This window comes from Lipotes vexillifer, unplaced genomic scaffold, assembly GCF_000442215.2.
Source record: "Lipotes vexillifer unplaced genomic scaffold, Lipotes_vexillifer_v1.1 scaffold640, whole genome shotgun sequence".
NCBI lineage: Eukaryota > Metazoa > Chordata > Mammalia > Artiodactyla > Lipotidae > Lipotes > Lipotes vexillifer.
Window position 1 is genome coordinate 223474 of NW_006773138.1, and position 11396 is coordinate 234869.

Consider the following 11396-nt stretch of genomic DNA (forward strand, 5'->3'; position numbering starts at 1 on the left):
CGCGCGACCCCGCTCCCTCCCTCCCTCTCCCCGGGCTAGGCTGGGGGCTCCGGGGGCTCCGCTCGCCGGCGCTTGGTATTTTCCTGACTGCGGAGGTACAGCAGAAGCGTCTCGGAGCCCCGCCCCGCCCCGCCGGGTCCTAGCGCCCGCCCCACCCGGCTCCGAAGGGTACCTGGCCCGACCAGTCCTCAGGCAGGGGTCGGGGAGGGGCCCAGATAGAGTGGGCTCTGAGAATAAGGGCGAGGAGGTGCTCGAAGAGGGATTCTGGAAGTTATCTGCGAACCCCTTCTCTCCAACACCCTCCCATACTCACAGGTACACACCTCTGCAAGAACCTAGACACAAGGAACCACCCAGAGACCCAAAGACGGGCACACTCCCCCCACCACAATCAAGAGCCCACAGCTTGCATCCCCCAACACCCACTAGCCACTCCCATCTCACTCCCGGCTGGGAGCTTTAACCAGGCTCTCCTCCAGCCCGACCCTGGCCCTTGTCCACCACCACCCCTCCTGAGCACCCATGCATGTATTCACACACCTCCCATGGATTAGACTAGGCTCTCAAGAGCATCTGGCCCCAGAGCTCTGGGGCTACCCTGTCCCTCCCCAGGCGGAGCTGTCCAGAGCTCCACAGCCACAGGGGAGGTAGGTCCACCAGTACCCCAGCCACCCCTTTCAGCCAGGGAGGCTGCTACCTGCCCCCCTGGGTCCTAGTGCTAGATCTGCCTGCAGCTGCCCCGTGTGAACTGAGGCCAATAGTTCAATTTCTCTGAGGTGAGGCCAGTATGAGTGTGGCAATGGGCCCAAGGCTAGCATTCACTGACCCTAGTGACTGGCCCTTGACTGCAGAAGGCTAGGGAGAGCTAGGGCCCGTGGTGAGCTCCCCTGGATGGGCAGCTAATAGGGCACAACTGCCCATCACTTGCCCACTGACACACGGAGAGTACATGGCCATCCTTCCCAGAACCCAGATCTCAGCCTCCTCCCACCCCAGGGTTCCTTTCTCTGCTCTGGCTGTCCCCATCATCTTTCTGAGCCTTAGTTTCCCATCTGTAGAATGTGAGCATCAGAATGTATAACCTCCTAGCCTCACCATCCTAGAGCTCTGGGATGGAACAGCTTTTCTTAAAAGCACTCGAGAAAGATAAGGAGTTGTCACGGTGGGTTCACAAATAGAGGTGTTTCTTCCTGAAGTGCTTAGGTATCTGAGATGTGTGTGAATCAGGCCCAATTTTTAAAGTGGAGGGGGTGAGCAGGGAGCCCTGATGGCAAGCGACCCCAAGGTCCATTCTGCAAAGTAAATCTTGTAAAATGAGTTGCAGGTCCCCATGAGGCTTGTGTGATGACCTTAGATCTCCAGTGTGAGGGGCATAGTCAGATAATCACCCTCACCCCTTCTTACCCACATTCTTTAAGTGTGTAGAAATGGGTGGCAGGGGGGCTGGATCTGGGTTCAAGAGGCCAGCGCTCTGGCTCTCTGTTATGCATGTCCTCTGCCTCCACCCCAATCCTAGGCAGTTCACTGCCCCTCCCCTGGCTTCAGTGGTTTTATCTGACAGCCTCATACCCAGGCTAATGGGAGATTCAAAGAGGGGTACACAGAGCCTGCTTTGTGAACTGTAGCCTCTGGGATCTGCCACGAGGAAAAGAGAGAGGAGCACTGGCCTGGCGGCTCCTGCCTTCTTAGGGCCCCAATGACACACATCTCAGCTGACAGCAGGCACCAGGGCAGTACCCCTCTCATGCCCATCACCCAGTCTAGGGTAGAAGAGATAAGGCTGGGGTGACAGCAGGAGATAGCAGTGAGGACAGACAGGACTTCTCCACCCCCCAGAGCACTGCCAGCCTGAGATACACAAACTCAGGGAGGTACACATGGCAGAAATCAAACCAACACTCAGATTAACCAAGAATGAATCTTTTGGGTCTTGGGGCAGTAAAAGTGGTTGACCTGGTACCTCTGGGCTCAGATGGCTATGCCCTGGGCTCAACCCTGCCTGGAGGTTTAGGCCAGGCTAGCTGGGGCATCACTCCTCATCCTATTCATCATTAATTTGCCCTTGCAGGCCCCCCCATACCCCAGGAATTTAAGTATCTCTGGCTCAAGGGTTCATGACAGCCTCCCAAACATGCCTGGATCAAAGCAGATTCATATCCTGTCTCAGACACCCCTGAGCAGCAGAGAGAAGGCTAGGAGGGCTGGGATGGGTGACCTGGGGGAAGAGTCTGGAGAGGAGTCCTAGGACTTGGCCATCCCTGCTTCCCACAGCCTGGAAGTGCAAAGGGCCTGTGGAACTGGGTTCAAATCCTGTCTATACCATTTCCTAAACGTGTGACCAAGAGCAGGTGACATGTCTTCTCTGAGCCTCAGTTTCTTCATCTAGAATAATAATACCTACTCTCTGAGAATTATTGCAAGGAAAAGAGTTGTACATATATCAGTTTCACCCCCAAGTAACTAAAAATATAACCGGAGGGAGAAGGGTAGGGAGGAATAAATGCACGGTACAAAAATGGCATATTTCCAACAAAAAAGTGTTAAGGTAACATCTTGATAGGATGGTTGTTAAGATTCTCAGGAAAGAGTAAACAGTGGAAAAGCTTGGCAAAGCATGACCCTGCTCTGCCCCCTGCAGCCCCGGCACCAGCCACAGGGCCCCTTGACGGAAAGTGGATTGGGTGAGGTGCCTCTCTGGGCCCCAGCCCCAGAATGGGGCAACACCAAGCAGGAGTCAGAGTGGGAGTGGAAGGCGGGAGCGTGTAAGAGAAAGAGAAGGTGCTTAGCAAACTGAGAGGCATCATGAGAATGTGAGGAATCATTACCCAGGGTGCTGAGACAGTGCTGGTCTTACACATGCCCCTCACAGAGAGAGCAGCTGAGGTGTGGGAGGCATGGGGACGCCCCTGAATCAAAGTAAGACAGAACCCATCTAGGGACCTCCAGTACCTCAGGACTCTTGGAATGGGGGTTGGCGGTCGTTTGGAGATATCCACACCAGTCCTTGCTCACCGCCCCCTGACAGCTGTTGCAATAGGGTCAGGGCACCTGCCTGGAGCCATCCATGACCTGGTCCCTCACATTCCCCTCAACTCCCCTCGCTGAGTCCCCGTCAGGACTAAAGACCCTCAGACTGATATCATATGGCCACAGCCCCTAACTGTACAGATGGAGAAACAAAGGCCCCGCCAGCAGGGACAAAGCAGAGATAAGATCCTAGGTCTCCCAGCTCCTAACCCAAGGCTCTGTCCCTGTTCCCATTATACACCACTACTTTCACTACCCCAGGGGTGACCTTGGGGTAGTCACCACCCTCTCTCTGCTTCAGGATTCATCCTCTGCCCAAGGGCCCCACCCTGTCCAGTGGGGCTACCAGGTCTTGACTTGCTCCGGGGTGCTCCCTCCAACTCATCATCTAGTCAGACAGATGGCTGCCTGGATCTCCCCCTGGGAGATGAGGAGAAGGCCCCCCCTGAACCCTTCTCCCCCAACTCCCTCTCCTCAGGGTAACTGGCCCTGCCAGTTTGGTTGGAGAAAATTCCCAGGTTGCCTAGGGTAATGAGGCAGTATCCTGGGGGCACCATTCTAGAAGACTGGGCAATGACCTGTGTGATGTCACCAGGAAGGAGCAGAGTAGAGAGGTGATTCCTGAGGCCCCTCTGGAAGGGCCCAGGGCAGAGCACCCTGAGGCCCCCAGGGCTGGCTTGGCCTTGAGACAGACATGTCCTTTACAGTTTGATGCAGGTGGCGATAAGGCTCGGCACCCCAGTCCCAACTGGACCTGGATCTAAGTGTTTGCCCAGGGTGGGTCTCCTACCCCTGCTGGGCCTCCCTGAGCAAAGAGCCCAAGCACTGCCCTGAGGGAGCTGCTAGAGCCTGAGGGAGTCACAGAGAGGCACACAATCACAGTTACCCACATCCCCTCTCCTCCTGGTGACACTGTCACAGCCATGTGCCATCACACTGATGTCCTGTCACAGACCCACACAGCCACGTACAATCACAGTCTCATACGTGGGAACCCAACATGGGTACACTGGCTTGGGTGCACCAGGTCACCCAAGTAGAGTTGCCAGATAAAACACAGCACACCTTGTGAAATTTGATTTTCAGATAAGGAAGATCATTTTTAGTATGAGCATGGAGCAAATATTTGCTAAATCTGGCAACCTTATACCTGAGGCCCTGTGCCACACCCACATCACAAAGCCTCAGAGAGCTACACCAGTCCCTCACCTGCCCTGGGAAGGTACAGTCAGCACCCGGGTCACAGCTGTTGCACACACGTGCACATACGTGCACACGCACACACAAACGGCCTTGCACATCCTCTCTGTGAAGAGGCCCTGGGCCAGAATAAGAGTCTGCCACACTCATTTTGTCTAACCTTCACAATAATCTTAGGTGGAAGGTCATACAGGGACTCTTAGCCTCATTTGACAAACGAGAACAATAAGGCCCAGCAAGAAACAGAACCTATCCTTGGTATCCCCACGTGTGGTCCCCTGGCAGGGGCAGAAGGAGTGTGAGGGAAGTCATGTTATACCTGGGCTGGGCTGTATCCCTGGGCAGGTCTGAGCTCCTCAAGCTGGCCTCTTAGACGAGCCTCTCCCAGGTAGGAACAATAGCCTAGGGGTTTGGGAGGGTGGACCCTCTGCCCCTTCCCCCATCCAACAGGTGATTCTGAGTGCTCCCCAGAGGCCCCTGTAGTCCCAGGAGGTGGAAACTGTCCTGTCAGGGCACTGAGGGCCCAGCTTTGAGATTAAAAAATATGAAGAAACGGAAAGGAGGAAGTTGTGAGAGCTTCCAGAAAAGAGGCTGGAGTTCTTGCCCTGGTAAAAGGGCCAGAAAACCTCATCCTCCCCAGAGACACACAAAGACACCTCCACCCCCACTGTCACCCAGCCTGAGCACATAGCCGAGGGGAGGGCCTGGGGTCAGGCAGATGGATCAGGAGCCTCTGACCGGAAACTTGAGGGCTTGTGAAAGGCTGCATCAACCCAGCAATCTAACTGAGCTGCTGCAGGCAGCAGTGCCCCAAAGACATCATCAGCAGAAGGACCCAGCCTGCAGAGGGGGCGCTGGCCATCTAGGCCTGGGGCCCTCCCAAAGAGGAGTCTCCATGGTTCCACCCTGGGCCCTGCCGACCTTAGGCAAGGCCCTGCACCTCTCTAGTCTGTCTTCCTGTCAAAGGGGTGGTGCTCAAGATGCCTCTCCACCGGCCTGGGGCAGGTGGATGGGCTCTGTAAATTGTGAAGTCCTGCATGGTGGTGGGGGTTGCAGTGGAGCTGTGTTAGTCTCTTCTTTCCCCCCAAGCCTGGGAGCACCCTGGGCAGCAAGACCCCACAAGGCCCAGAGAGAAGCTCCCAGGACTCTAGGGTACAGGGACTGGAGGATGGGGAGGGAAGGACAGAAGAGGAGGAGGAATAGACAGGGTGAAATACCCTGCTCAGCAGTCTACCACAATGGTTAAGAGCCTGGGCTATGGAGCCAGGCTGTCTGGGTTAAAACCTCTTACTGTGTGATCTAGAACAAGTTACTTAACCTCTCTGTGTCTCAGTACTCCCATTTCTAGAATGAGTAGGCTAGTAGGACTTACACCATTGCCTCGGGGACGAAGTGAGTTCACGCACATGGAGAGCTCAGCACGGTGCCCAGCAAGCAATGAGCACTCAATAAACGCCACAGCTGCTATCAGTTCTTGTCTCCTGAGGCCCCTTAACCCCCCTCTGCCAGCTGTCCCCAAGGCACGGCCTCTTTCCTAAGCGTCTGCTCCTTGACCTGGAGGCAGTGCCTCCCTCTTCTGATATGGAAGAAAAGAAACAGTCTGGGTTCACTTGGAGCCTGGAGGGCTGAGAATAAAGCTGAAGTGAGTGCTATGACATCTTGTCTCTCTCCCTCACCCCAATTCCAAACAGCTACAAAGGCCTGGATGGGTTCCCTTTGGAAGGCCTTCGCTCAATGGCATGAGCTCCTTGCATCCACACAGCCCCTTCCCCAGTGTCTGACAACTGGATGCTAGGACAGCAGCAGGACCCAGGGAGCCTGGCTATGCCCAGCCAGCGGGCAGGACAGTACTGAGATGTCCACACTCCAGGGGCTGGTTCCTAGGACCCTGTGAAGGGCTGGTGTGGGGAAGGCTTGCTAGGAGCTCTGTCAGTGAGTGGGGCTGAAGGCTCTGCCTTGAGTCGGGGTTCATTCTGGGGCCAAAATCCACACCTGGAACAGGCCTAGAACAAACCCAGCTTCCATGGGGCACTGCTGTGCAGGGGACTCCTGCCAACCTCTACCCCCTTCCCTGAGGCCCTGGTGCCCCGCGTTAGCGGGCATCTCCACAGTGCTCTCCTGGGGGCGGCTGCCTCCTTCAGCACCTTCTAAATTTAGGGCTTGGGCTCTGTGACTCATTCTTGAATCTGCTTTGCTCCCCTCCTCCAGGAGTGTGCTCCCGTGGTAGCTTTATCTTCTGCTGCCTCAGACTGATTAACAAGGCCCTAGAATCCTACAGCAGCCACACACACCAAGGAGAGCTCCCCAGTCCACCTGCCCCAGCTCGGCTCTGGGCTTCTCTCTGACCAGGTCCTGTGCTCCCCCCTCCCTTTACCTATCCATGCACCCACCCCCACCCTGCCACTCCCTGACCACAACCCACCCAGGTGGCTGCATTTGAGGCTGGCTCCAAGCAGGACTGTGGTGGCCATGGGGAAGGAGATGGAGCCAAGCCCTGCCCCCTCCAAACTAGCTGCCAGGCAGAGCCCTGGCCTAACATCAGGACACCTGAGTTCTGGCTCAGACTCACTCCCACCTTACTGTGGGGCTCTTGGTGAGTTCCTGGCCTCTCCGGGCTTCTCTTTCTTCCTCTATGAATAAGGGGTTTGAACCAGACCTCCACTAGGGAGGCCTGGACCAGAGCTGAATTTACCACTGAGCCAGACTGCCATCTTCAAACAGGGTGGGCTGGCAGCAGGGTTATCAGACGTTGGGCCCTGTCTCCCACTCAGGCTCCTCTCTGCCCGTGGCTCCTGCTCTGTTCAAGGGACACACATGTCAAGGCCCTGCTGTCAGCCTTTTGGGACTTCTGTCCTGCCGGGAGAAAGGGTTGTGGTTCTGGTCTCACTGTCCAGGGCTGTGACCTTTGGGCAAGAATCACCTTTACTCTGGACCCAGGTTGTGGGGAAATGAATCACGTGCATGTAGAGGTGTAAATGCTCCCTGCCAGGTTCCCAGTGCCAGAGGGGGAAATGGGGATGTGAGTGCCCCCTTTGACTTCCAGAAATGCAGGCTCCCTGGGCACAGAGTGGAGGTATCTGGGAGATGGACGGACCTGGGGCTGCGACATCTCTGCCCCTGCTGGGCTCTGGGAGAACCCTATCTGCACCTGGCCTCCACCTGTGTTCCTGAGTAACAAAGAGTAGCTAATGTTTACTGAGCATGTACCACGTGCCTGGTGATGTTCTATACATGTAACAGTTCTTAACTCATTTATTTCATAGTTATACCTCAAGACAGCCCTTGAATAAGGCTTACCACCCCACTCTACAGACAGTGAGGCTCAGAGTGAGGTAGTGACTCGCCAAGGATCCCAGCATTAAGTCACTGGGAGGGCTAGTTAAAAGCCAGGTCTGACTGCACTCCTGGCTTCTGTTTGTACCCTAAGGTAGCTCTTCTCAGCGTATACATTAGACACTCAATAAATGTTTGATGAAGATGTTTGATCACTGCCATGTAATGGAAAGATCCCTGTCCTAGTCCAATTTTACGCCAGCTCCTTGTGTGTCCTAAAGAAAAGTTCTTTCTTCCTTTAGCCTCGGTTTCCCCTGCTGAAAACAGAGATGATAAGTGAAGGCCCAGAGAATTAGATACTTGGAGGTGGGGAGGATCTTGAATTTCTATTTCTACAAACACCTGCCTTTCATGACTTGCCTGAGGAGGCCCCATCTGCAACCAGACCTTAGGGTCTCCTAGCCCCTCCTATACCTATGTCCAGAACTTCTAAGAGCACACCAGAGACAAACAGCTGGGTACAGCCCAGCTCCAAGGGACAGAGAAAAGTTCATTTCCCTGGCAGGCAGCTGCCTGATCTTGGGGGGTGGTAAGGTGTGCCTATGGTGCCACCTGACTGCTCCACCTGGTTGGAGGAGTGGCTCCTACAGCCTCTCAGCTCAACCAGCATCACTTCATCTCCTTAGCATCCAAGCCAGCCCAGGCACCACCTCCAGCTGTCGCTGGCCCCAACTGGAATCACCTGAGCACCCAACTCCTCCCAGGCTCAGAAACAGAGCCCACTCTTTTCCATTCAGGGTCTGTCCCCTTCACATTTCCCCTTCATCTGTCACACTTGAGTTCCTTCCTTTACCTGGGCCACTCTCCTGAGAAGCAGGGTCTGTACAGCTCCAGCAACACTGTCCTCTGTCTTCAGGATTCTCCAGTTTCTCCTTAGTTTCTGGCCTTTGGTAGTCATCTCAACAGGGCAGGGCCTTTCTCCACTAGGCCCAGGTTGGGTAGGAGAAGGATGAGGAATAGGGACTCCTCCAGACTCCGTCTCTCTAAGCCTGTATCCAACAAAGACACTAATCCTCGGGGTGCAGGGAAGGGCTCCAAGCCCAAACGCAGGAAGCCTGGGCGTTAGCCCTTGCTCACAGACTGCTGAGACCTGGGGCAAGCTCCTGCCCATCTTGGGGCCCTCAGTTTTGCAATCTGTATAATGAGGAAATGGCTCCTCCATCTGCAATCACCCGATTATAATAATCTTTTGCCTTTATACATTGCTTGGCAACTTAGTTTCACTTCCGGATCTTATTAAATCCCTCCAATAACCTATTTCCATTTACAAATGAGAAAGCTTAGGTCCTCAGGGGAACAGAACTATCAAGGTCACACAGCAACTTAGAGGTAGAGCCTGGGCTAGAGTCCTTGAATCCTGAACCATCTGTGGTCTTCCACACTCTTAAGATGATAGGACTCTGGCTGTATGACTTTCTCTGACCCGTTGCCACACTGGTGAAATGACTGCTCGAAGGATCAAATTAAGAGAGGCAATGAAGGGGGCTGTGCTTTGCAAACCATAAGATAAAGGACAACAGAAAAACAACGGGACCATTACGTTACTATTTATTACTCTTACCTTTGCTAAGGCGCCCCCTCGTGTCCATCCCGAGGCGCTCCGTTTGCGCAGGCGCTCTTTGGTGTTTACGGAAGCCTGAGGCCCAGCATTTGCGCGTGCGCTCCGCGTAAGGGGCCGCCTTCTGGCTGTTCGCTGTCGGACGCTGCCTTCAGGTCCCCTAGTGGTTGTGGCCGCCCAGCTACTACGGTTCCCTGGGGCCCTGTCTGCTTGGGTTGAGGCGTTTCTACAACTCCGGAGCGGCGGAGACCTAAGGAATGGCAGGGAGAGGCACAGCGCGGTCTCCCAGGACTCCAGCATCTTAGTTACCGCTGTACTTTAGTAGGGGTGCCGACTTTGGCGCCCCTCACGGCAGATATGGAGGCCCATGCACTGCCTCTTGGGAGCCTCAATTCGCTGCTAGAAACTTAACGAGTTGGAACGCTGTTAAAACTGCATTTCCCAGAAGTCCAAGAGCCAGAGTCGCAGGAGAAGGGCCTGGGCCATGTGGGGAGATGGAGTGTGGGGGTGGTAGTGAGTTTGTGCAGGCAGGGAAACGCGATGAAGTGGTGGAGCGTCGCTCTCTGAGCCTGGGCTGTGGGTTCGAGGTACGCACGAGTTACACGGTAGCTGTCACAGGGAGAGAGTAGCGCTGTTGGACTGAGTTTTGGAAAGAATACTACACACTACGTGTCTGCACCTCCCACAGGGCTTCCACCCCCATCACTCTTAGGAGACTGCACTCCCAGGCGTCACAGTCGCCTGGGACTCTGAGTTCTCTTACTGCTGTTCAAAAGAACTGTTTATAATAATGGAAATATTCTATAGCTGCATTGTCCAATAGGGTAGCGTCTAGTCTGTGGCTACTGGACATTTGACATGAGGCTAAGTGCCATGGAGGAAGAAAAACTTTTATTGAGTTTATTTTAAAAATTCAATTAATTACTTTTAATTACATTTAAATAGCCACCTATGGCTAATGGCTACCATATTTGACAGCAGCACACTATACTAGACTAGACCTTAGTGTTCAATACCAACAATCACCTTCCCGCTTTGTGAGACCTAACAATTTAGTTTTCTTCCTACTGTTGACGAAAAGTAAGTACACCACCTAAAAGTTGAGAACTTTGTTTTATTCGCAGCCTTACTGAGGACTATAGCCGGGGATGGCAGCCTCTCAGATAGCTCTGAAGGACTGTTCCAAAGACGTAAGGGAGGAGCAAGGAGTTTTTCCTGAAAAAAACATGTAGTGAACATCCAAAGATTACTGCTAATCACACACAAGAAACCAGACATCTCCAGTTAATTGTTTTAGTGCCTATGCATGGGAAGATGCAAGAGTCTGGGCTCATTGAAATTATTCCTTTGGTATGCATCTTAACTATCTAGGGCTAGTATCCTGTTTTTCTCCATCCAGAATTCCCCTCAGGGTGCACCGTTCAGGGGTGCCTGCAGTGCCTGATGGCTGGATGGCAGGAAGCATTCTTTGTTTACTGACTTGTCGGGCAACATTTTTTTGTCCACACTGCCTACTCACTACACTTAGGCTTTGCAGATTCCACCTCCATTGTGTGTCCCTTGAAAACCTAAAAATTAGTTCAGATTGTAAAAATCTGCTGTGGTGTTCATCAGGCTGGAATAACGGGCACAGATAAAGCCAGCTGCAAAATTCATAAGAAACAATATTTTCCCCAAGGATATACTGCAACTATAAAATGTCATAACAACCCCCTCCTTTGAGTGACTACTTCTTTCTACGGAGCAACTTTGTTTTCTAAAATCATAGACTGTCAGAAATTTTGCTGTTTGAAATTATATAAGTAGGAATGAAACTCTTGCCTGGAGGAGTTAAATCACTAAAAGGACAGGATTTACAATCCAGGTGCAGAGACTCAGGTAAGGGATTTCTAAACATATATTCCACATCTGCCTTAACTTTATTGTTTCCAAGGAAACAGGACCCTGAGTCCACTGAGCAGTCCAGACGCAGTTCTGCTTTGCTTTGAGCCATCAAAATATTGCCTCATTTAAATTTCACCTAATTCCACCTCTCTCTCAAATCCTTTAAGAACTCTCTCTATTCCTTTGTGTTTGGTAGGACACCTCATTTTTCCTCTGGTGTGTTGTCTTCCTCCTAGCAATGGGTCAATAAACCTGACTTCACTGGACTATGGATTTGTCCCTGGTGATCTTTGATTGGGTTAGGACACGCTGAAATACTGGTGTCATTCAGGTTCTATCACGGGCCCTCTCTTCACTCTGCATACTCTCTTTGGATGACCTCATTCACTTCCAT

At 53.1% G+C, this 11396-nt stretch overlaps 1 protein-coding gene across 1 annotated transcript in view; it reads right to left on the reverse strand.

Annotated features, from left to right (window-relative positions):
- Nucleotides 1-9149, reverse strand: part of STARD10 (StAR related lipid transfer domain containing 10) — a 33783-nt gene extending 24634 nt beyond the window's left edge. The window contains 1 exon segment of the mRNA XM_007448068.1: nt 9122-9149. Within this exon segment, the coding sequence (XP_007448130.1) occupies nt 9122-9149 (28 nt within the window).
- Between the last annotated feature and the right edge of the window lie 2247 nt (nt 9150-11396).